This window comes from Danio rerio, chromosome 12 (assembly GCF_052040795.2).
Source record: "Danio rerio strain M-AB ecotype USA chromosome 12, GRCz13ab, whole genome shotgun sequence".
Classification (NCBI taxonomy): domain Eukaryota; kingdom Metazoa; phylum Chordata; class Actinopteri; order Cypriniformes; family Danionidae; genus Danio; species Danio rerio.
The window spans coordinates 25,001-50,878 of NC_141032.1; the positions used below are offsets into that span (position 1 = coordinate 25,001).

General features: G+C 38.6%; 2 protein-coding genes, 1 long non-coding RNA gene and 1 pseudogene across 6 annotated transcripts; 2 read left to right on the plus strand and 2 right to left on the minus strand.

Annotated features, from left to right (window-relative positions):
* Positions 1-1,738: 1,738 nt before the first annotated feature.
* Positions 1,739-11,941, minus strand: LOC137489910 (uncharacterized). 2 transcript variants are annotated; one of them, XM_087275470.1, is made up of 14 exons: positions 11,802-11,941; positions 9,645-9,738; positions 8,980-9,081; positions 8,647-8,757; positions 8,350-8,460; positions 8,053-8,163; positions 7,756-7,866; positions 7,459-7,569; positions 7,162-7,272; positions 6,865-6,975; positions 6,568-6,678; positions 6,289-6,381; positions 5,177-5,281; positions 1,739-3,391 (listed from the first exon to the last, which is right to left on the minus strand). In XM_087275470.1, the coding sequence occupies exons 2-14, from the start codon at positions 9,708-9,710 to the stop codon at positions 3,338-3,340; spliced, it is 1,308 nt and encodes a 435-aa protein (XP_087131596.1). In that variant the 5' UTR covers positions 9,711-9,738; positions 11,802-11,941; the 3' UTR covers positions 1,739-3,337. The 2 variants fall into 2 exon arrangements, with proteins under 2 accessions (XP_087131596.1, XP_087131595.1); XM_087275469.1 differs by lacking the exon at positions 11,802-11,941 and adding an exon at positions 10,682-10,737.
* LOC141376730 (uncharacterized) lies at positions 11,833-13,459 on the plus strand. Its single transcript, XR_015503635.1, has 3 exons — positions 11,833-11,971; positions 12,107-13,093; positions 13,229-13,459. It is a non-coding gene; the product is annotated as an uncharacterized LOC141376730 (long non-coding RNA).
* A 2,062-nt stretch (positions 13,460-15,521) lies between these two features.
* LOC141376827 (E3 ubiquitin/ISG15 ligase TRIM25-like) lies at positions 15,522-16,590 on the plus strand (annotated as a pseudogene).
* Positions 16,591-17,577: 987 nt separating this feature from the next.
* LOC141376731 (uncharacterized) lies at positions 17,578-24,739 on the minus strand. Of its 3 annotated transcripts, none has more exons than XM_087275451.1 (10): positions 22,859-24,739; positions 22,500-22,773; positions 20,633-20,810; positions 20,434-20,526; positions 20,099-20,244; positions 19,779-19,901; positions 19,405-19,601; positions 19,098-19,328; positions 17,857-18,277; positions 17,578-17,759 (listed from the first exon to the last, which is right to left on the minus strand). In XM_087275451.1, exons 1-9 carry the CDS (start codon positions 22,920-22,922, stop codon positions 17,862-17,864), a joined length of 1,722 nt encoding a protein of 573 aa, XP_087131577.1. In that variant the 5' UTR covers positions 22,923-24,739; the 3' UTR covers positions 17,578-17,759; positions 17,857-17,861. The 3 variants fall into 3 exon arrangements, with proteins under 3 accessions (XP_087131577.1, XP_087131578.1, XP_087131576.1); XM_087275452.1 differs by having other exon boundaries at positions 17,578-18,277; positions 22,859-22,883; positions 24,546-24,602; XM_087275450.1 differs by having other exon boundaries at positions 17,578-18,277.
* Positions 24,740-25,878: the final 1,139 nt, after the last annotated feature.

Sequence of the window (25,878 nt, forward strand, 5' to 3'; positions counted from 1 at the left end):
GCAAAAATACCAGCGTAATCCCTATACACTGGTCAGGGTTAGGCCCCTGGGCACAATGTCTTGTAGGCCCCCTATACAGTATACCATAGTTGAATTAAAAAAATAAGATTAATATAATATTTGTTTATATAAAAAAAATATATATATATATATATTATATTATATATATAAAAAAATATATTAAAAAAAATCTATCTGTAATGTATTGCCCCCATTTTTTTAAATAAATAATATACAGTACATTTATTTCTAGTCTACAAATATTTAAAATTTTTAAGCATTTAAAGCACACTTTGAAAAAAAAATAAATAAATATATATATATATATATATATATATATATATATATATATATATATATATATATATATATATACTAATACAACTAGGGGAAATTAATGGATTTTAATATGCTTGTTCAAGTTCACTGGAGCACTACTAACATTTATTTTTAAGGGTATTTATAATGTATGAATTCTACAAACTTATAATGCAGATGATTTGAATAAACATCTCTCCAATCCAGTTCGAGGAATATGAATCCTCCATAATATACACACTTATTAATGATTCCTACTTCTCTCACTCGTTATGTGGAGCATACAAAGTGCGGACGGACGCCTGGGCCCATTGCTTAATCCGGCCCTCATTGTTTAAAGTACCAATTAGTCATTCGGTGGTCATTTCACCGAAGCACGATGATTCAGCAAACGTTTTATTGACAGTACGTCGAAAGATGTTGCGAAAATTGTCGAATGTTCACTGTAACAGTAAAAGAACTATTTAAATAACAGTAGTCTGTGTTACCGTGATCCACCGAAGATAAAACTTTGACGTCGAATAAAAGTATGATTGACAGCACGTCGAAAGATGTTGCGAAAATTGTGGAATGTTTACTGTAACAGTAAAAGAAATGTTTAAATAACAGTAGTCTTTGTTACCTTGATCCGCCGATGATAAAGTTGTTCGTCGAATAGCAGAATGATTGACAGCACGACGTCAGAGGCAAAAGAGGCGTGGCTTTCATTTTATGATAAGAATTGGTTTATTAACTAGTAATGGCATTTTTTTTACCCGATCATTTAACTCCTCTAAGCAAAAAGCAAGTGCATTTAACTTACGACTGAAGGAGAAGACTGAGCAGAGTTGATCCATTGTATAGATCAAGACCGTTATTGATCATTTATTTTATAAACTGCACCACAATGAAACGGCAAGTGACATTAAAGTTGGGTGATAAAAAGACATTTCCTGCCCTCTAGTGGACAACGTTTGAAACGTTCAGACCCAACCGCCAGACTGCTTTTACTCATTCTAATAATTTTAATTGTACATCTATACTCACACATATACATACATATATATATGTATGTATACATATATATATATATGTGTTTGTATGTATATATACACATATATACACATACACACACACAAATATATACATATATATATATACATACATAATGTATGTATATATATATGTATATATTTGTGTGTGTGTGTATGTATGTATATATATATACATATACACACACGTGTATACACACACACATATATATATATATGCATACACACACATTTTTTTATGTTGTTTTAAAACTTGAGCATCTTGGCTTTCCATCAAGCATTAAAAAAAAAAATATATATATATATTATATATATATATATATTCTGAGATGCGCATAACAATTAATGGAGACATTTTCCAGAATGTAAAAACTCAATACAACACAGAATTGTCTTAAACGTTTATTTCAACGTAACATTTGTTTTTGCATGCAGAATAAGATTTTAACAAAGTTTAAACAGACCAATACTATCCAGCTACAGGCCTGCAGAACCACACACTTTTCAGGCACACACGATCTAGGCAAACCATATATGGCTACGACGGATGTTAATGCTTGGACATTATCTACTTCTATATATATATATATAAATTTTATCTCTCTCTCATTATATATATATATATATATATATATTTATATATAATCTATATCTATAAAGATATCTATATATATATAAAATATTATATATATATATATAATACATAATTATAACTATATTATATATTGTTTACATGATGAACTATAGTAATTAATTTTAATGTGACACATTATTGTTTGTTTTTATAGTTTACAACAAAGCAATTTTAACCAAGCATGATAGATCCTGAATTAGTTTACTACACTTAATCAGTTAAGATAATCAATGTATATCAATTAATATTAGATCAATTAACATTATATATATATATATAAATATACATAAAGATCTATATATATATAGAGACATAATCAGTTAAGATATTCAAATTATAACTATATTATATATTGTTTACATGATGAACTATAGTAATTAATTTATAATGTGACACATTATTGTTTGTTTTTATAGTTTACAACAAAGCAATTTTAACCAAGCATGATAGATCCTGAATTAGTTTATTACACTTAATCAGTTAAGATAATCAATGTATATCAATTAATATTAGATCAATTAACATTACATATATATATATATATATAATATATAAATATATATAAAGATCTATATATATACATAATCAGTTAAGATATTCAAATTATAACTATATTATATATTGTTTACATGATGAACTATAGTAATTAATTTTAATGTGACACATTATTGTTTGTTTTTTATAGGTTTACAACAAAGCAATTTTAACCAAGCATGATAGATCCTGAATTAGTTTATTACACTTAATCAGTTAAGATAATCAATTTATATCAATTAATATTAGATTTATATATATATATATATATATATATATAAAATATATAAATAGATATAAATATATTATATATATAATATATAAAAAGATCTATATATAAATAGAGAGAGAGACATAATCAGTTAAGATATTCAAATTATAACTATATTATATATTGTTTACATGATTAACTATAGTAATTAATTTTAATGTGACACAATATTAGTTTGTTTTTTATAGTTTACAACAAAGCAATTTTAACCAAGCGATAATGCTCCCAATGACTTAGTTACCACACATAGTTTGCCTAGATAGTGTGCCTGAAACATGTGTGGTTCTGCTGGCCTGCAGCTGGATATTTCTCACTATGGCAAGCTGTTTTGGCATTTAATCTAGAACCCGTACTAGTATCTATTTTCATGTTACTAGTACTTAACCCTTGTACCTAAAAATTAAGCACAAGTAACATGAAAATAGACACGTGTACAGGTTATCGATTCAATGCCAAAACAGCTTGCCATGCACACGTTGTCGTCTTTGACGGAAAGAGGAAAGGAGAGAAAAAAAGAAGAAGAAGAAAATAAATAAAAAGGAGAGTCCATCAGGATTTCCACCATCGCCTGAATTTTTTCCCGGGAACACTACTGCCGGGGTCCTGAAAAAGATAAAAATGCAATTAGAGAAAAAGTGACTCAAAAACTAAACAAAAGTAATTAATACATGGTCTTCAGTTTTACTCATTGTTTCACAGTTGTACACACATTGTTTGCAAAAGTTTATTTCATGGCTGATAATCGGTCATGTTTACATGCACGTCACCCAGTAATAATAATAAAAAAATAATAAAATCCTTGCAATTAGTCTCCATGTATTACAGCAACACGTCTACAATTTGTAGTTGATAGCCGAGAGCCGATATGTGTGATCTGCGTGCACACGCACGCATCAGAGTCAGATTTGTCCCCGGGGTCAGATTTTAATACAACACCCGAGCACAGTTGACCTAATGAAAAACACAGTGCACAACATAAAGACAGTATGTGGCGGAGGGTTGAGAGCACCTATGCTGGATTTAGTGACTGGCGCAGGTCTCCCCTGCTGCTGTTTGCGTGATGCTACAGGACGAACAACCCAACGAGTTGTGTAGCACGCTTGCATGGCAACTATTATGCTTACGCCTGTTTCACACCGCAAGCGTCAGCGGCGCGTGTGTTTTCGGCGTCCATGTTAACAGATTACAGCTTTCGTACCGCACGCAACAGCAGCGCGTGAGCGTCGCCGAAGCAGCAGTGCAGCGATAGTTTCGGCGCTGGGTCTATTTTTGACGCGCTGCTCACGCTCAATTAAAGTGACAGTGCATTGAGAATGACCAAAACACATTGAATGACAGTAAAAAGTACCAATTTTACACAATAAATGCGTTAATAATGTCAAATGGTTTATATATAGTCATTCAAATAAACTTAAAACGATTAAAAACGCCAACAAACATTTATTTAGGCCCGAACTACAAAACCAAATGTAAAACACTTTTAGTAGCAGTTTTGCTTAAGTTGCACACTAGTGCGGTAGGAGAGGGGAAATAGAATATTTACGGCATTTGTAGTCCATAGCGAAGTGTATTGTGGGTAGTGTTGTTCGACACGCATGCTGGATGATGTGAGCTCGCTGTGTTCTGTGCAGCTGAGCAGATTAAGGAAGTTTTAATCGGCTTTGTTTTATGTTCACTCGAGTTATTCCTACCGGGAGCTGTTTGCACTGTGAATCTGACAACACGAAAATAAGTAAAAGAATGGCATGCATTGGTTACTTTCGTCCGTCTCATCCTCTGCACGAGCATGAATTAACGAGCTGTTATTCTGCCGCTGGACATTACTGAAGCGGAGAAAGCAACACTAGTTTGATCATGTATAAATATCATTATAACTATGTTGCATAAATATGATTATAACTAGGTCTACAGCAAACTGATAATCAAATAACATGATATCACAGGCGATTGTCTTCTGACTGTAGACACTTCTCATATAAGTTAGCTTGAGAAGCAAACAGTACTATTTGATCTATAAAATTTGTAAAATAAACATTTGCAGGTTAAAGACACAGCATAGGAGGGGCCTTGGTGCAGATGAAAAGTTTAAAAAGTGTATTTGTATATAGAGAGACATGGGTAACTAGATAGAATAGACAGATAGGTTGATCTCTGCAGCAGCTGCCGAAGAGCTGTGCGCTGCAAACGCAGCTGGTGTGAAAGGCAAACGCCTGCGTGCTGCTACTGCTCGACATGCGCGCTGCGCACGCTCTGCTCACGCGCCGCTGACGCTTGCGGTGTGAAACAGGCGTTACACATGTAATATTTTTTTCTTGAGGCGATTTAAACCGAAAAACGCAATGGCACTATCAAACATGGACGGAGTGCAGACTTTGCAGCTCACTTTACCTTTTCACTACTGACATCCTGGCCAGAACGGTTACAGTCATCCTCACTCATCTCGTGACCCGTGTTAGACTCCTCTGTACCACGTTCAAGGATTTCCATCGTAAGCTACGAATAAAAGGCACAAGTTAAATATTTTGACCAGAAGTGACATGAACAACAACATCCTAAAACTATAAAGGTCTGTCTAAAGTGAAAGTTTCAGTGTCCAAACTAAAGAAACGACGCCACTTTCAATTTGCAACACATTGAGGGCCCTATCATACACCGGGCGCAATGTGAAGCGCAAGGCACGACGCAATTGTTGTTTGCTAGTTTACGCTCGGCGCAGGAGTCGCTTTGACGATTTGCGCCACGCTCTTTAAATAGCAAATGCATTTGCGCTCGTATGTGCGCCCGCCCATAGGCGTTCTGGCCTAAAAAGGGAGGCGTATTAAAGCGCATTGCTATTTTGAGAAACTATAATAGAGTTTTCAATAGACCAGAACAATGGACTATCAATAGACAAATCAATATTCAATAGACTAGCCTACATCAATATAAAAACCACTGACTTCATCCCTTCTTCATCTCGGGAGGCTTTTTCAGTTCATTCATAACAATTTGCTTTTGTATAATGTTATGATTATTAGCAGTATTATTTATTATATGCCTATTTATATTTGTTTTATTAATAACAAGCTAGCATGTGTATTAGGATATATCTCAAGTTTTTTTGACCACACGTTGTATTTATTGTTCGTTTGCTGGAAATTAGAACCGAATTTAGAAATAGATTTGAAACTAATCTTTGCGCTTAACAAACACAATGAATTATTTATAGGGTAATTGATGTCTGTGTGTACAAGGTTATCCTATCCACGAGAGCAAAAGTAAAATTTGTTCATTTATCTCTCATTCTCGCGCTGAAGATGCTGTTTAACTGTTTTTCTTTGCTAGTGAAATGCTCAGTTTTTCCCACTTACTCTTACTTTACGTCATGTAAATAGCAAATGCGCCATGGCGCGACACAACTGACTCTTAAAGGGAATGAGGTGAGACTGATCTGAACTCTGAACACACCTATAAAAGATGTGGGTTTCATTAAATGTGCTAAATTATTCAAAGAAACTTACGATCACACTTTCAGTTCTTATCAGCTCAGGAACGCAAGGGTCTCTTTCTGGAGTGGGTTCTCTCGTCACGGTGACGTCGCTGTCATCGGAAGACTGAAAAACATGGAAAAGAGCACACATGCGTCACCACACCTGAGCAATGATTGTTTGTGCAGAAACAAAAACGAGGATGCTTGAAAAGTCGCCGGTTCATTCCGCTGTGGAGACCCCGGATTAATAAAGGGACTGAGCCGAACAGAAAATGAACAAACATATTTAAAAATAAATAAATAAACTCACCGTCTCTCTCTCTCTTTCAGCCGCTGTCTGTTTTGTCACGATTGTATATGGCTGTGGCATGTTTTCATCTCTTCTCTCTGTGACCTCACCAGGATGCCTTGGCGGGCCGTCCTGAAAAACATGGAAAAGAGCACACATGCGTCACCACACCTGAGCAATGATTGTTTGTGCAGAAACAAAAACGAGGATGCTTGAAAAGTCGCCGGTTCATTCCGCTGTGGAGACCCCGGATTAATAAAGGGACTGAGCCGAACAGAAAATGAACAAACATATTTAAAAATAAATAAATAAACTCACCGTCTCTCTCTCTCTTTCAGCCGCTGTCTGTTTTGTCACGATTGTATATGGCTGTGGCATGTTTTCATCTCTTCTCTCTGTGACCTCACCAGGATGCCTTGGCGGGCCGTCCTGAAAAACATGGAAAAGAGCACACATGCGTCACCACACCTGAGCAATGATTGTTTGTGCAGAAACAAAAACGAGGATGCTTGAAAAGTCGCCGGTTCATTCCGCTGTGGCGACCCCGGATTAATAAAGGGACTGAGCCGAACAGAAAATGAACAAACATATTTAAAAATAAATAAATAAACTCACCGTCTCTCTCTCTCTTTCAGCCGCTGTCTGTTTTGTCACGATTGTATATGGCTGTGGCATGTTTTCATCTCTTCTCTCTGTGACCTCACCAGGATGCCTTGGCGGGCCGTCCTGAAAAACATGGAAAAGAGCACACATGCGTCACCACACCTGAGCAATGATTGTTTGTGCAGAAAAAAAAACCAGGATGCTTGAAAAGTCGCCGGTTCATTCCGCTGTGGCGACCCCGGATTAATAAAGGGACTGAGCCGAACAGAAAATGAACAAACATATTTAAAAATAAATAAATAAACTCACCGTCTCTCTCTCTCTTTCAGCCGCTGTCTGTTTTGTCACGATTGTATATGGCTGTGGCATGTTTTCATCTCTTCTCTCTGTGACCTCACCAGGATGCCTTGGCGGGCCGTCCTGAAAAACATGGAAAAGAGCACACATGCGTCACCACACCTGAGCAATGATTGTTTGTGCAGAAAAAAAAACCAGGATGCTTGAAAAGTCGCCGGTTCATTCCGCTGTGGCGACCCCGGATTAATAAAGGGACTGAGCCGAACAGAAAATGAACAAACATATTTAAAAATAAATAAATAAACTCACCGTCTCTCTCTCTCTTTCAGCCGCTGTCTGTTTTGTCACGATTGTATATGGCTGTGGCATGTTTTCATCTCTTCTCTCTGTGACCTCACCAGGATGCCTTGGCGGGCCGTCCTGAAAAACATGGAAAAGAGCACACATGCGTCACCACACCTGAGCAATGATTGTTTGTGCAGAAACAAAAACCAGGATGCTTGAAAAGTCGCCGGTTCATTCCGCTGTGGCGACCCCGGATTAATAAAGGGACTGAGCCGAACAGAAAATGAACAAACATATTTAAAAATAAATAAATAAACTCACCGTCTCTCTCTCTCTTTCAGCCGCTGTCTGTTTTGTCACGATTGTATATGGCTGTGGCATGTTTTCATCTCTTCTCTCTGTGACCTCACCAGGATGCCTTGGCGGGCCGTCCTGAAAAACATGGAAAAGAGCACACATGCGTCACCACACCTGAGCAATGATTGTTTGTGCAGAAACAAAAACCAGGATGCTTGAAAAGTCGCCGGTTCATTCCGCTGTGGCGACCCCGGATTAATAAAGGGACTGAGCCGAACAGAAAATGAACAAACATATTTAAAAATAAATAAATAAACTCACCGTCTCTCTCTCTCTTTCAGCCGCTGTCTGTTTTGTCACGATTGTATATGGCTGTGGCATGTTTTCATCTCTTCTCTCTGTGACCTCACCAGGATGCCTTGGCGGGCCGTCCTGAAAAACATGGAAAAGAGCACACATGCGTCACCACACCTGAGCAATGATTGTTTGTGCAGAAACAAAAACCAGGATGCTTGAAAAGTCGCCGGTTCATTCCGCTGTGGCGACCCCGGATTAATAAAGGGACTGAGCCGAACAGAAAATGAACAAACATATTTAAAAATAAATAAATAAACTCACTGTCTCTCTCTCTCTTTCAGCCGCTGTCTGTTTTGTCACGATTGTATATGGCTGTGGCATGTTTTCATCTCTTCTCTCTGTGACCTCACCAGGATGCCTTGGCGGGCCGTCCTGAAAAACATGGAAAAGAGCACACATGCGTCACCACACCTGAGCAATGATTGTTTGTGCAGAAACAAAAACGAGGATGCTTGAAAAGTCGCCGGTTCATTCCGCTGTGGAGACCCCGGATTAATAAAGGGACTGAGCCGAAAAGAAAATGAACGAATCAAGATATTTGTAAAAAAAAAAAAAAAAAAAAAAAAAAAAAGAAAAAGAAAAAAATAAACGTACACTTGGTCCGCTTCTTTGGATCTCCGGCACATTTTCATCTTGCAAATGGGGGGGGGCGTGTGGCATCTCTTTAGCTCTGTTGTGATCGGGAGACTTTCCTTTCTGAAAAATATTGAGATGAACACACGCATCTTCACATTTGAGCAATTAATGTTTGTACAGGAACAAAAACTGGGATATTCTGAAGTATGTACTTCCGCATAAATGTACCTTCCCCCACACATTTACACTACATTCAAGGTGTTCTGGTACACTAGACCCAGGTCTAATGAAAGTCTTGAAAGCGTAGGTCCAGTGTTCCCACACTCTGTCCTCGTCCTTTCTCGTGCTCTGTTTTCTTCCCCTCCCCCACGCTCCCGCACAAAGTTGCAACATTGTTGCAAATTCAACGATTAACACCGTCTGCTCTTACATTCCCGCACATTTTACCCTATCTCTTGCGGGAACCAAGCTTTTTTTTTTTCTCATACCCTGTCCCATCTGCCAATTAAGGGTATACAGTACTGTAAATAGGTAAAAAGGCTTTGCCAGTCTAATATGTGCTGGAAAAGTTGGCGGTTCATTCCGCAGTGGCGACCCCGGATTATTAAAGAGACTGAGCCGAAAAGGAAACGAACGAATCAAGATATGTGTAAAAAAATAAAAAAAAAATAAAAAAAACTTACACTTAACCTGCTTCTTTTCAGCTCCGGCACATTTTCGTCTTGCAAATGGGTGGGGGTGTGTGGCATCTCTAGCACTAGTGTGATCTGGAGCCTTCTGAAAAATATTGAAAAGAACACACGCATTAGAGCAATCAATGTTTGCACAAAAACAAAGATATTTTGAAGTAGGTTGAAAATCTGTTTTCCCCACGTTCGTGTGGGTTTCCTTCGTTTTCCCCCACAGTCCTAACACAAGTGGCACAGGTGAATTGGGTAGACTGAAATTGTCTGTTGTGAATGAGCGTGTATGGATGTTTGCCAGGGATGGGTTGCAGCGGGAAGGGCATGCGCTGCGTAAAGCATGTGCTGGATAAGTGGCGGTTCATTCCGCTGTGGCGACCCGGGGACTTAATAAAGGGACTGAGCCGAAAAGAAAATGAATGATGGAATTAAAATATTCGAACAAACTTACAGTCAAATCCCCCTGTCACAACCTCTGACCTCAGGCACACGTAGGTGTGCTTGTGGGATAGATTTAGAAAAATACACGCATCTTCACATTTGAGCAATGACTTAAGTTAACTTGTTTCATGCATTATTTTTCAAAATACCTATTTTGCGTGGATCAAAGTAAACACCTTTTTTGGCTGCACGTGTAGTTTAACAAGAACGTTTGAAACATCCTGCTTAAAAATATGCAGCGTGGAAATGACATTAATTCGGACATTATTTTGAAAAGTTTATAGGAAAGGCTGTACGTGAATATACGCAAATGCAGTTAACGTGGACTTTGGCAACTCCAGGTCTGCACTAAAAGTCAAGAATCTAACGTTTACGTTAAAGCCCGAATTAATATACGATCACAAACATTAGCGTCACTTTGATACATCAAGCTAACTTACACATTTTAAGCACGGCAGCTTCGAGATTCATTATGAAAAGCGCTGGAGGCATCAAACAACGCGACGATCAGGTTACAATATGGACGCAAACAATAAACAAGTCACCCAAACATTCGAATATATCGAAGTGTTGATACAACAAATCATAAAATTTACCTTTATCCTTGCAGCAATGTGTCGCGTGCGGTGTCGCTGGTGTGTGGTTTGTGTGTGAGGGTCACTCGGGTCTTAACGGATGCTGTTCTTTTTGGCGCTTTTTTTGAAATGTGCGGGTATAGGCCCTGATTGGCTAATCGTGTTTTATTTATTTTATTATTTTTTGAACACGCTTAACTGCACTCCCAGCAGTTTTTATTTTATATACATGTATATAATATCTGTATATATAATTTTATACATTTATATACATTATTAAAATTCGAATAATTAATATGACTGAATAGTACACCTGTTCGGTGAAAATCTGATGATTCATTATTAATGATGATTGTCATTAATAATAATAATAATAATAATAATTATTATTATTATAAGGCAAGCATTTTCTGACAAATAATAAAATTGAAAGGACCATTTTGAGAGCCATTATTGCAAGATTGACATCAACATCTGAAACAAGTATAAAAAAATAAAAATAAAAAAATGGCATCAATAATAATAATCATTGTCATTTTTGTTTCAGTTATTTCTGGTTAGCTTAAAATCCCAACACAGTATGAAAAATCCTCGTAAAAAGGTCTAAAATTTTGTGTAAATGCAAGTTTGAGACCAATGCTACATACTTGTGTATATTTTACACACACACACACACACACACACACACACACACACACACACACACACAATTAAATAAAATGTATGAGCTCATATAGGTCTTAAAACTTAATTGGCTGCCCTGCACATATTTACTCTAATACCAATTAAAAACACACCTGATTCAACTTACAGAGGTGCTTAAGAATATTTTAAAGCAGCTGTGCGTTGCAGCAGAACTGTGCGGAGCTGTGACCCTTCATACATGGATTTAGAAACCATCGAGCTATACACATGTATGTATTTGTGCATTTTAAAAGAACAGTCAAAAGTTTGAAGATGATTGTAAAAGTTTATTAAGTTGCATAATCTTAATGGTGCAGTTGTGTCACTTCGAACTGTCACACGAGAAGAAGAGAAACGCAGACAAAACAGCTCTACCTTCTGGTAATTTCTCCTTCCAGCCCACGACACCAAATAAAAAAAAATAAATAAATAAAAAAAAAGTCAATTTCTTTCTCACCAATAACTTTCTGTGCATTTTTCTTGAGGTAACTCCTGCTGCTGCGCTTTTCTTTGATGTACAACTACATTTTTGGTTTGCGGTAGCCTTTTGACGACTCTGCAACTCCTTCCGCCTTCACTATGGACGCGTCACTCTCCAGCTTGCGTGCATCCTGATGGAATTAACAGGTATTTGTTTTAGTGTGATGCAATTTAACACCAGACCGTGTAAATGTGTTCAGTTCTCACCAGTCTCAATCAGGTTGTCCATCACGAAAGTTAAACACCTGCCGTCTTGCTGTTCCTTCCTGTTTTCCTTTCCAGGCTGTCCCTCAGTTCCTGCAGCTGTCGGCCTTGGTCGGCAACGAGCGTTTTAAGAGTCCACCTTTGCCTTCAAACCAGCCAAGTCTCCTGGTGTCCTGCTGTAAACTGGATATGTGCTCGATGGTGAAGTTTTCTAGGGACTTGAGTTTGTCTTGAACCGATTCCTCCGAGGACAGGTCCAGCTCTTCGTCAGAGTCCATCTTGTCATGGAAAAAACGCAACACAGACCGTTTTAATTGAGAGAAGTTTTGATGCCGTTTCTGACCAGAGAGACAAGCAAGAAAGAGAGCATAGCCAAGCTATCTAGCATAGCCATAGCCAATCTGATACAGCTGATGCAAATAATCAAAGTGTCACACATTTTCAATTATTTGGATCAGCAGTGTTTTAATTGAGGTTGGAGGAAAAGTCTAATTGACTTGAGTCATAATAAAATAATAATAATAATAATAATAATAATTTTTTTTTTTACTTGCATGGGCTTGTGGCCTTTCATTCAGCTGCTCCCTGGTACTTGTGTATTTGTGGGCCAAAATAGCTGCAGGAGGTCGTCCAGGCCTTCTTCACTCTCTCTCTCTCTTTTGGCATCTGGCATAGACAAAGCAGGTGCCTGCGAGGCCATGTCGTCACTGTCGTTGTCGCTGTCATCGTTGGCGCTTTCATCGTCGGTGCTGTCGTTGGGTCTGTTCTTGTCGGTTGCCTCTGTCGCTAGCTTGCCCTTAAGTTCCTCCATTTGCCTGCCCTAGTCTGGGATGGTGGATTTGAGGGCAGACAGCTCACTCTGCACAGCGGGTAGATCTCTTTCTGTCAAGGTCTCCGTTGCTTCTCTGAAGGTTCTATGCGATTTCCCGTAACTCGTCTACTTGGCACACTAAAAATGTTTCAATTCGATTCATGCTGATGTTGAACTCTTGCTTGGCAACAAGGTCAAGGTCACTTCCACTTGAGCAGCTCATCTTGTTTGGGGTCATGCGAAACACAGAAGAGGTGAGAATTAAGTTGTTGCATTAAAAAAACATACGTGTGTGTGTGTGTGTGAGAGAGGGAGAGAATGGCATGCATTTATACTTGTGCTACGTCCTGTTTTTTTTTTTTTGGTTTCCTAATTTCTTTTGTTTGCAGATTGCTGCCACCTGATTCCAATCTGCGCAGCTAATTGTTCTGAGCTGTATAGACATCATGGCCTTGTGGCTTTATCTGAGTTATTGGACTTTGTTTTTTTGTTTTGTTTGGACCCCCACATCCTGATTTATTATTTTTGTTTTCCATTATGTTCTTTAAAGTTTAAGATGCATATTTTCTTCTGATAACAAAATAAACCAATGCTCGCCTCCATGGCGATCGGAAAGATGACTAAGAATGTGTTTGTCTCATAATTCTGGGTATGCTTGACCCTATCAAAGGGTTTGTGTGTGTGTGTGCGCACGTCACTTAAAACGTCACAAAACACCAGCGAGTTCACTATAAACTGGTGCAGTGCAAATTAGTCATTCTGTGGTCATTCATTTCACTTAAGCACGGTAAAAGAGCAATCAACCTACTCCGTTACACTTATCCTCTTTGACAAGTGTAAACAAAAGAGACCATTTAGCAATTATTTGACTGACAGCACGCAGTCTTGACATTTTAACCCTAACCATATCAGTAACATTATTATCGGTAACTACAATAATTCTCCAACCTTTGTTAATGACTTGAGAACTTTTTGATGTTTATTTATTTATATGTGACATTTACATAATTGGTAGCATCTAAAATTAAAAGCTTTACTCATGCCTTTAAGTTGTACATCAGTATACGAAATACATAATTTAAAATAGGTTTAACGTTATGTCATTATAACGTTCTTTTAAATTGCATGCATTTAAACAAAATTTCACTACATTTACGTGTGTGTGTGTGTGTGTGTGTATATATGTGTATGTGTATATATATATATATATATATATATATATATATATATATATATATATATACACACACACATATATATATATAATGTTGTTATTATTTTAATCAGGCGCTACAAACTATACTTACAACTCCAGTGAACCAATAGTATCCTAGGCGGAACCAATGGTCCGGGGGAGAGGGTGGGGGGGGGACCCGATTTCTCATGACACCTGTGTACAACGGAAAATGTTGCAATAACACTAGCATGTTCCCCATATCAGCTGCGTTCAGTAAAACGCACGGTGGTTACTCATTTGGTGGCCCTACATTTTGCCTAAGCACGGTAAAACGAGCATTTAGCAGCAGCCTGTTACCTTAATCTGCAGAAGATAAAAGGTTCGACGGCGAGTACGGATGTTGTCAGATGACGTCATGCGCTCATTTGCATATCAGTGACGTCACGCCGTCGTACCTGACATTCGTAAGCCCATCATGTCATTTCGAAGTATTATTTAAATACTAAGTAATCTCTACCTCCAGCAATGTTAAAGCTTTACAATCATTAACACTATATATATATATATATATATATATATATATATATATATATATATATATATATATATATATTCTAGAAATCTACATATATATTTTAATATATAAATAAATATAAATATATCTAAATATTATCAGACATACTGTGAACATTCATCTGCTCTGTTAAACATCAGAGATAATAACACAGACAAAACCGCAGTCTAGCGCCCCCTGTTTTGTTCGAGACGGCTAAAGCAATTACACTTTTTAGCAGTTTCGAACACAGACCATTTTACCTTATGTACACTAGATGGCGCAATTTAATTAACATTTCCAGTGGTGGTCATTATCATTAGGAATATAACAGTACAGGCACACACACACACACACACACACACACACACAGACACACTTGAAGTCAGAATTATTAGCCCTCTGTTTATTTTTTTCCACAATTTATTAAAATATTGACAGACATACTGTGAAAATGTTCTTGCTCTGTAAAACATCATTTGTAAAATAGTAAAAAAATAAATAGATAAATAAAAAATAATTCTATATATATATTTTAATATATATACACACACACACACACACACACATAAATAAATTAAAATATATGTATTAAAATAATTTAAAATAAAATATATTTATTCTATATATATATATATATATATATATATATATATATATATAAATATATATATATGTATCCTATTCCCACTTAAAGACAAAAACAATCCTTTTACTGAATTTGAAGGTATTCCAATCAGAGAATAAGTAACTTACTTTGATGTTAACATTTGTAAAGATCAGTCAAATAGGATACATTCTAATTTACAACCTCCTTTGATGAAAATGAAAATAAATTTGACACGTGGCTCATGAGAGATTTATCACTTAAAGGAAGGACTCGTTTGTCAAAAATCTATCACAATCGGTGTATCTTGCCAAAGTATTGGATGTACCAAAATCGGTTATTAAAAAAATCAATTTGATTCAGCAATGTTTCTTTTTGTTATTTTGTCACAAATGTTGTGCTAAAATGTGTAATATTGTAAGATGGTTATGCACTGGACTGGAAATGTTTGGGAAAAAAAAAAAAAAAGAGTGTGAGCTTTAAAATGGCAGAATTCAGTGTTTCTGTGGCACAGGATCAGTTCAGCTATGCGGTTAGTCTGGATCTACTAAATCACCCAGTCTCCTTTCCGTGTGGACACAGTTACTGTATGAGCTGCATCACAGACTGCTGGAATCAGAAGAGAGTCTACAGCTGCCCTCAGTTCAGACAGACCTTCAGGCCCAGACCCGCTTTAGCTAAAAACACCATGCTGGCCGAAGTGCTGGAGAAAGTGCAGAAGAGCAAACTACAAGCAGCCGGTCCTGCTCGGAATCCTGCTGCATCTGGAGATGTGGAGTGTGACGTCTGTACTGGAGCCAGAAACAGAGCCGTCGAGTCCTGTCTGGTGTGTCTGAACTGTTACTGTCACATCATGAAATTCACCCAGGAAATCAACACAAAGTGACAGAAGCCACTCATAAACTGCAGGAGGTGATCTGTCCTCAACATGAGAAACTCCTGAAGATCTTCTGCAGCACTGATCCCTGCTGTATATGTTATCCGTGTTTGCTGAATCAACGCAAAAACAATGACACCGTTTCAGCTGCTGCAGAGAGGACTGAACTACAGGGTCAGCTGTGGGAAACCCCTAGAGCAGTTTCCAGCAGAGACTCCAGGTGAGACAGAAGGAGCGGAGAGAGGCTGTGGAGTCTCACAAGCGCTCTGCACAGGCCGCAGTGGACCCCACCGAGAGGATCCTCACTCAGCTCATCTGCTGGATCGAGAGAAGCCGCTCGGAGCTCAGGCAGATGATCAGAGATGAAGAAAAGACTGCATTGAGTGGAGCTGAATAACAACTGGAGCGACTGGAGCAGGAGATCAATGATCAGAGCTGCAGCAAAGCAGGGCTTAAAATGATTAAATAAATAAATAAATAAATAAAAATAAATAAATAAATGAATGAATGAATGAATGAATGAATAAATAAATAAAATCCAATTGGTTCCTCCCAAACAGAATTGATATAGTTATGTTCAATATTCCGAAAACGGTTTTCTAGAAGAAAAAAAAAAAAAAACAACAACAACAACAACAACGCAGGTCTCTTTCGAGGCCCTGTAATTGGAATGAGCTCCTAAACCCACGAACGAGGACCCATTGGAAGGCAAGTCTTGCCTCGTGTACAAACTCCAAAGAGTCAATAGCAGTGTTTGGTAAGCACTGTAAGATCCCCTCGGGGCACGGAGCATTTACTTTGAAAAAATTAAGAGTGTTTAAGGCAGGGCCGGCACAGTGCCCCATGCAATACCCCAGCTACACTAAAAAAAAAAAAGTTATGTCTGCGCAACTGTTGCAAACTATTTATTTGGGTTTAATTTAAACAAAAAATTAAATTTACTAATGTTTAACTTAATTTGTTTGTTTAAATTGAGGCCAAATAAATTATTTATTAGTATTATTTTTTTTTTTTACATTTTCATAGTGTTTTAACAAAAAAATTAGAAACATTATACTGAATTAAGTTAACTTGTTTCATGCATCCTTTAAAGACAAAATTCCTATTTTGCATCAATAAAAGTAAATACATTTTTGCCCGCAGGACGCTAACGGTAACAAAAATGATTGAAACATCTTGGTAGACTAGGGGTTTTAAAAATGTGGCAAAGCAATTGTGAAAAACTAACTAGGACGAAACTTGCTTTTACCACCTTACACTTGGCCAACCCTTTGTGTCACCTTGTTTGGCTGTGCTGAAAGCTGACGTTCAACAGTTGTGCACCAACAGGCAAAAATCAGGCCCAAGTTTTACTGCAAAACTACTTAAAAATTGTAAAAACCCTCCCCATTTTCTCCGGGCTTGGGACCGGCACTAAAACAACAAAGTGTCACTGCTAGTGGCTGGGTTAAAAAAAAGTTGTTTTTTTGTTATTTTTGTTATTTTTTATTTTTTTTGTTGTTGTTTTTTTTTTTTTTTTTTTTAAACAGCAATATAAAACACTAACTAACTAACTAAATAAATGAATAAATAAATAAATAAATAAATAATTAAGTAATAAATAAATAAATAAATAAATAGAAAAAAAGGGGAAAAAAATCAGTGGAAGGACACAAAAAAAAAAAAAAAAAAAAAAAAAGGTGGCTGGCTGGACCCTAGGCGACTTGCTGAAGATTTAAAGAGAGAAAAAAAAAAAAACAGATTAGTAAGGGAAAAAAAAAAAAAAAGGAAAAAATTCGTATTTTAAAAGTGTCGGATGCTCACCGCGCCTAGTCGTCCAGCCAATCCAAGTCTTTGCCCTCTCCTCGGAAGGACCCCCGTCTAACGCCGTAGTCCAGCAGCAGCTCCTCCCCCATGGAGATGTCCCGAAGGGCGCGGAATAGAACACACTCCCGTGGCCCTTGTGGTAGCGTTAAACGCTTCACAAAGGGCCGCACGTTGTTGCGGTGCCGGGAGTGGTTCATGAGCCTTCCGAATGTTTCCATGCCCGGGTGACAGGGGCAGGGCCAGGACTGGGAATCCAGGCAAAGGCTCCTGTCACCATGCCCTTTAAAGAAATACATATAGGAGGAGCTGTCTCTGGGGAGGGCCTCCTGTCTCCTTAAGCCCTCCTCGTACGACAGCTCCTCCCCATGATAATCGCAAACGATTTCTCCTTTTTTAAAGGGCATGGTGGCGACGACACCTGCACAGAACAAAAAAAAAAAAAAACATGTCTTTGGTTAAGCAAATGACTAAACACAGGGTTTCTGCAGATATCATAATGTCAAATTGAAGACTTTTCAGGACCTTTTTAACACCATCGAGTGATAAATGCAAGACCTATATGTCTATATCAAAAACAGGCACACACAAAATTTGCGGTGAAAAAAAATGTATTCAAATGGAACCGTACTAAAGACGGATTATAGAGGGTCCATTATTCTACAATTCGCCACACTTTACTGTAGTAAAACTACACTGCCTTTCTTTTTATCAGTTCACCATTCTTAATACGAAAGTAGGCTGAAGCTTCTCTGGAGAGCAAAAACACGAAAGGAAGAGGAAACACAAGACACGAAATTTTTGAGTCTGCATCGTCCCGCGGAGCGAGAGCAGATCTTGTGGCGCCCACAGCAAACCTCCGCAAACACTGCGCGCACTGAGTCAGTAACAGAACGCTGATTGGCTGAGGCATGGTGACGTCATTTGTAGTTGTAATACCGCAAATTGCAATCGGACTAGCGAAACAAAGAACGAAAACAACACGGAAGCCTAACAACTACTAAATAAAAAAACTAATAAAATTGAAAAAAAAAAGAAGAAAACTATTTTAAATGAGCATTAGATGTAGCGTTACATGGAAAAACCGGTGACCGGTGCAAAAACATTCAAGACCTAGAGCAGCAAATTTTGCACTTTTCAAGACCAATTTTTAAATTTTAGACTTTTTAAGACCCCGGCGGAAACCCTGTAAACCAATCCCTCTCACCCCGTTCCCGTGAATAACGAGAGAAAGGTCTCACCTCTGCCTTTGTCCCCGAGGGTCTGGATTTCCAGTCCTTTCCAAGACTGCTGGACCACCAACGTGACCAGCTGCTGGTCACTGAGGACGGTGGACAGCGCCTTTGAGAGCTCCCACTCTGCCAGGACGCTGTCCACCGTCGGCACGTTGGTGGTCCATGCAGTCTCGGCCCTAATGGCACTCTGCACCCGGGCCAGGGAAGGCTTCCGGCCCTTCCGGTCGCTGCACTGCTCTGGGGGAGAAGGGGGATGTGTGAGTGTCACTACACGAAGACTGTGGTGCGACGCGGCGTAAAGGTGAGCACTTACCAACGAGATGGCGCGTCCGGATTTTGAGCTGCTCCCTCCTCCAGTGATGGTAGTAACCGCGGTCGGTGAACCCGACCGCGGCTGCCTCCGCCCTACTAGGGGGCTTCCCATTCAAGTTTACTGGAAACTTATCCTGAAAAGCCCCCCAATAACGAGGCGGAGGCAATGGAGGGGGTTGCAGCCCAGAGGTGGACGGCCTGGAAGAGAGATGTATAATATATATTATTTATATGTGTGTGTGTGTGTGTGTGTATGTTAATTTTTAAGTAAACTTTAGAACCGTTTTACCAATACATTTGTAACATTTGTCATGCCAATAACGCAATTATTGAACTATTGCTTTCTCTTTTCTCCAACCCCCCCTTGTACTGTACCTCTCCTCGCCAGGTGGAGCAGGCGGCTGAGGCAGTGCAGCTGGAGGAGAAGCTGAAGCTGGAGCCGGAGGAGAAGGCAAAGCAGCGGTGGTAGCGGGCGGTGCGGGCTGCCTCTTAACGTATCTGTTGAAATGTATAGAGCAAGATGTCAGTGATGGCTGGGGCCAGACAGAATATGCGGTCATTTTCTTTCTCGTATGTATGTATGTATGTATGTATGTATGTATGTATGTATATGTAATTCCTGAAAAGTGCATGGGTGGAAATGTACACACAAAATAACAGGCTAAAAAACATTAATAGCTGACAAGAACACTTGCTTTGCCTTCAGGCGCAGGATGTCCTGGCTGGGGTTAGTGAGGGGGAGTCCTGACGCTCCCAGGAAAAAGCATCCTTTATCCTCTGCCCCCGGAGCCTGAGCCTTAAGGTAGAGTGGCCGGATGTGCCTGTAATAGCAATCCAGCCACTGCGACAAAAGAGAGAGAGGTGCATAGGTTACACACGAGACATGTTACACTTTATAACATACGCACATTACATCAGTGTAATCATCGATTAAAGGTTCTACGTTGGCATTTGTCACCAGACGGATTTAGTCATTCGTTATGTTTTTTATTTTTTTTATGGTCATTATCTTTGGTTAGGATCAACTTGCCTCTTCCTCTTTTCGGCTCAGGCTCACGGTTTTCCTGGGAAGCGTCAGGATTACGGCCTCTCCCTCTGGCCGCCTCCCCAGCCACTCCCGCACCTGTGCGTGTGGAGGCCAAGAACAGATGTGATGCCTGTTACAGGGCTCAACAAGCAGACAAGTCAGTGTTTTGAACGCGACTCAACGGTGTTGGCGCTGGCCTTACCTTAAGCTCCATGACGCTTCCAGGACCCAGACGGTGTAGCCACATTAAAGTGGCAACGCAAAAGCTGCGAAAATCCGTCTGGGTCCTGGGAGGCAGCTCGCACCGCTGGCTGAGGCGACGGGAGACCTCAGCCATGTCCGCCTCCATAGTAGCCGGATATGGGCTATGGCTGCCGCTGCTAAAAAGAAGAAGAAGAAAAAACTTCAGTCATGGTTAAAAATGGATCAAAATGCCCACTGTTGATGATATTAGACTGTAGTTTTACTAGCTATTATAAAGAGATAGAGAGAGAGAGAGAGAGTCAGTGCACCAACACCTTCACCATCCACGCCCTGTGCCAGTGCACCCACACCTTCACCATCCACGCCCTGTGCCAGTGCACCCACACCTGCACCATCCACGCCCCCTGCCAGCAGAACATCAGCACCCACACCCGTCGACACCCTCAGTACCCACACCCTCATCAACAACAGCAGCAGCAGCAGCAGCATGATCTTGTATTACCACCACCACCAGCAGAGGAAACAGCTCGTACTCAGAGAAGCCCCCAGTGATGGGCGACAACACCAGACAAGAACAGGGAAAACTGAGCTATGCTGCAGCATTAAAACAGTCAGTGGACACTCACTTTATCTGCCCACGCTTGATGGAATAGTTGTGAGTAAAATAGTCAAAATTGCTTGTACTCTAGATAATCTTGTTAATATAAATGACTGTATGTGATATTTAGGTATTGTATATGGATTGGTTATATTCTAGAGGAATCTTAAAAATGTTTTGTTGACCAAATCAAACCGCTGACAATCTCACTGTGGAATATCCCGGGTGTTAACTCGTCCAGTCTTGGGTGTAAAGTTAACACCTTGGATTTAAAGAAAAGCATTTTAGACATAGACATCGTAATACTCCAGCAGACAATGTAGCTGTAGAAAACATAAATGACATATTTGATTATTTGGCAAAGGTGTCCAATATTAAAACTACTAAGAAAACCTTTGAACAAAAACAAGAGAATTAAAAAATGGTACGACTTGTATGATTGTAAAACTAAATATCAAGACAGCTAGCAAGTCAAAAACACAGGCAACCAGGGAATACAGATTTACGTCCTGGGTACAACGAGGAGCTTAAAAAATATACAAAAACCCAATCCGAAAAAAACAAAAAAACAAAGTAGACTACACCCAAAAACAGCTCAAAAGAGTTGAACAATCTGTTGACTCCAACAATTTCTGGGACAACTGGAACCTCCTTAATAAACAGAATATTTGATGTGCTTTTTCAATACTGTACTGAATGTCATGCCAATAAAATATCTTGATCTTGAGAGAGAGAGAGAGAGAGAGAGAGCATGAATTGACATCCAGAGTAGCTGCAAAATATGTATACACCCTACACACCATAAGAAATGGTTAATGTAAGTTCATGTATCTTATTTAACAAATTTAAACTTTTTATTATTATTATTATTCTTATTGTTGTTATATTTATCCAATGTATTGTCTGTTTTGTCATTATATCTTATCTGTATTATTATTTTTTTCAATGGTTTTAACATATTTCATATTTGAAGTGCTTTGGCAATACTGTACTGGCTATTTTTAATCATAAACGGATCGGTCGCTCGGAAACACCGTGGTCTTGAATTTGCAAACAGTCGGCAAGTGCCGCAGAACAGCCGAAGCCTTCAAACGCATGTTTTACTAGCATTTACATTACAGTGTTTACATTTAAGGACTTGACGAGGTGACGTTGACTGAACCAAAAAATAAAAAAATAAAGACTTTGAAAAAATATTGCCGTTCATGTGGTGTTTGTGATGCGTGTTATGGTTCACAGTTCACCCTCTGCAAGCATGCCTACATACCTGAGTTCGATGGGCTGCTCGGCGATGAGGAAGCCCTTGGCCCTGAAGTACTCGGCCAAGGAGCCGCAGGTGGGGTCCTCCTGGACAAGGCCCCGCACCTCCGCCAGGTTTACCACCCTCCCCTCCGTGACAAACCTGGCGCGCGACTCCAAGGCACGAGCCACCTCCTCCAGGACCAGGGCTTCCTCAGCGCCGGTCATGCAGACCTGCCTCAAGTGCCCTGAGAGGTCCTCCTGAACCGTCAGGCACTTGAGGCAGTGTACAGCGAGGGGATCTGGAGGAACAAAGAGGATCATGGGTTATTTGTCCGCACTGCATATTGTGATATAACTTTTAGGTCACGTCATGCATGCACTTACCGTCAGTTCTGTCCATCGTGGTTTTCTTGTGAGAGAAAAACAAGAGCAGGGGCAGCATCGTCATGTTAACAAAAAATTCTCATCAATGACAGGCTCGTTCAAACAAATGTATTCATTTTTTAAGAGATAGAGTCAAACTTTCTCGTTGCACCTTGCGTGCTTGTGTTTGCGTGTGCGCGCGCCCTATTAAAAACAGGTACACACTATACAGACGTGGAACTTTGCGAACGAATGCTTTTCTGAAATGACAGCATTAGGCAGAAGGTCCCAATGAGCCTCTAGAAAAGGCAGCTCTAACGTTACCTCAATTGCTTATACAAGCATTAGTGCGGTGTATGGCTCCGTGACATTGAGGTACGGTTGGTTTTGTAGTCACACATTTAATTAATTTGTTTATTTATTTTTTTCATTTAGCAGTCTCTATATCGTCTATTACCGTGTTACTTTGAATATTCGATGGGCAAATGAGCATGCAAATTTGACTCGAAAACAACATTAACACCGTTGTTGACTGCGAACATTGTTGTACTTTTGATAATCACTGGCTGCTTATATGACTTCCCCGTTTAAAAAGCTATACTTTTCTGACATTTTCCCATTAAGGAGAATGTCCGACCATCCGAACGTCAAACCAACTTTACCTCTATCCCAGTGACAACGTGCCACTGAACTGAATAGATGGGGGACTACGAGGAGGTTGCAAATACAGAGGTGACGTTGGTTTTAAGTGGGGATATTCAGGCTCTCTCCCTAAAGACGCAAGGGCATAAATTATTATTTGCAAAAAGGGAGATCCTATTAGCAGCAAAATGACTGTCACAGTACATTGAGGTAAAGTTGGTTTCATATTCACACGTTCGTTCAGTGACAGCTCCATACATAGTTTACCGTGGTACTTTGAACACGGGGTCTGAAACCACATGCAAGTATGACTTTAAAACAACATTAGCACTATTTAATGGACTGTCAACGAGGCTGCACTTTGCCTGCTGATGGGATTTTACTCTTTGGAAATTCCAATCAATACTTTTCTGAGGTTATATTATAAAGGAGAAAGACAGAATGTGGGAATACAAAACCAACTGTAATTACCCCAATTCAAAGTAAATCGTTCTCCACAGTGCTGATGTTGTTTACAAGTGAAAATTGCATGCTAATTAAGGTCGAATATTCAAAGTAACACGGTAAACGGTAGAGATCCTGCCAGGTTAAATGCACGAACGTGCGATCATACTAACCAACCCTACGCATCATGTTGCAAATCAGATTTCTTAGAAAACCGGAGGAAATCCGATCGAGGTAAAGGTGCTTTCATATTTACGCCTCCGTCCGTGACAACTTTTTGTATGGGTCTGAAATGGAGTAAATTCATTGACTGTAACGTTACTGTAACGTAAATATGATTTCTCCACTTAGACTTTATGAAAGAATCCAGCCTGAAATCATATTTAAAACGGTCAAGGTCCGAACGTGCGAATATAAAAACCAACTTGACCTCAGTGGAAAGGTGCCCGTTTTTTTCCCTAATTAACTAAATCGGCGACAGACAGAGAAACAAACGACCAAACTGCGTTTTCGTCGACATGTTACAAAGTTTGTGAGCTACGCGGGCGATCTGTTTTACCAAAAAAGTTTGGAAATAATCTCATTTTATCAATTTAAAGGTCAAAAGAAGTGTTTTTCTTACCGAAATATTCTCGCTTCAGTTCGACACGGTGGGCGGAGTCAATGGATTTGATTGACAGCCTCAACGAGATTTACTAACAAGCTTTTTTTTTTTTTTTCGATGTTTTTGCCTAATCTATATTTGTAAAACAGGCCGCCGTAAAAGGTAAACGACAGCATTTATTAATTCATTAAAAAAAAAGTAAAATAAAAAAAGCACACACACACACACACACACATTAAAATAAAAGTCATGCACGTCGCTGGTTAAAGGTCAGGTCAAATTTAGGTCAAGTACGAAACCAGCGTTATTTGTATAAATCTATCTCTATCTATCAAGAATAATCTATCACTTTTCTTGTCATTTAATCTTTTAGACTGGTTAATAACAAGAAAAGTGATAAGATTCTTCTACGATAATGGTTTTGTAATCATCACGGATAAAACAAGATCTTTACCTGTAGCTGTATTTGTGTTATGTGAGTATCTCTGTTTAATTTTATCACATTTTGTTGTACTTTTTTTTCCCTCTGTTGTTTCTTTTTTTCTCCATTTATATTTATTAATTTATTTGTAATTTTATTACCATTATTATTCATACTTTGTACTTATTTCTACGTTCTACTTTTTTCTACTTGCCCTCTGATCTTCTGTTTATTTTTGTTAGATAAGTTCCAAATTTTTATTTATTTTTTCTTTGTTTCTGAATAATCTGAGGTATATGCACAAACATATTATTGTAAAGCATCCTGTACAATATATTAATTGAAATGAGAGACATGTGAGGGATGTACTCAACTATATCTACTCACAGTTGTTATTTTTGCTTTCAATGTTACTCGCTAGTACCAAACCATTACAGTGAGTATTAAAAATCCCAGTAAAAGGTCTAACATTGTTTGTAAATAAAATTGAGAGACCAATTCTACATTTTTTATGTGCATATATATATATATATATATATATATATATATATATATATATATATATATATATATATATATATATATATATATATATATATGTAAATACACACACACACATGTATATATATATATATGTATATATATCTTTTTTATAATATTTTTTTAATATTTTTTTTTCAAAGCTACTTTTATTCTTCTCCAAGAATTTCTCCAGAAGAAAAAAATATCAGACACACTGTGACAGTATCAGACAGATATTAATTTGCTCTTTTAAACATCATATCTGATTAAAACACAGAGGTAAATGCAAATTAGCGCCCTCTATGCTGTTCGAAGCTGCTATGGTACTGCACTTTTTAGCCATTTCGAACACATGCCATATCCCCTTTTGTACACTAGAGGGGGCAATTTAATCAACATTTCCAGTTG

Coding starts and splice junctions, on each gene's coding strand:
- LOC137489910 (XM_087275470.1), bottom strand. CDS start 9,710: ATGCCACACACCCCCACCCATTTGCAAGACGAAAATGTGCCGGAGCTG. Junction 8,461..8,646: donor CTGAAAGAGAGAGAGAGACA/GTGAGTTTATTT, acceptor CATGTTTTTCAG/GACGGCCCGCCAAGGCATCC. Junction 3,392..5,176: donor AGGATGTCAGTAGTGAAAAG/GTAAAGTGAGCT, acceptor TATCTTTTTCAG/GACCCCGGCAGTAGTGTTCC.
- LOC141376731 (XM_087275451.1), bottom strand. CDS start 22,922: ATGACGATGCTGCCCCTGCTCTTGTTTTTCTCTCACAAGAAAACCACG. Junction 20,245..20,433: donor TGAGCCGAAAAGAGGAAGAG/GCAAGTTGATCC, acceptor CTTTTGTCGCAG/TGGCTGGATTGCTATTACAG. Junction 19,902..20,098: donor ATCCTGCGCCTGAAGGCAAA/GCAAGTGTTCTT, acceptor ACATTTCAACAG/ATACGTTAAGAGGCAGCCCG.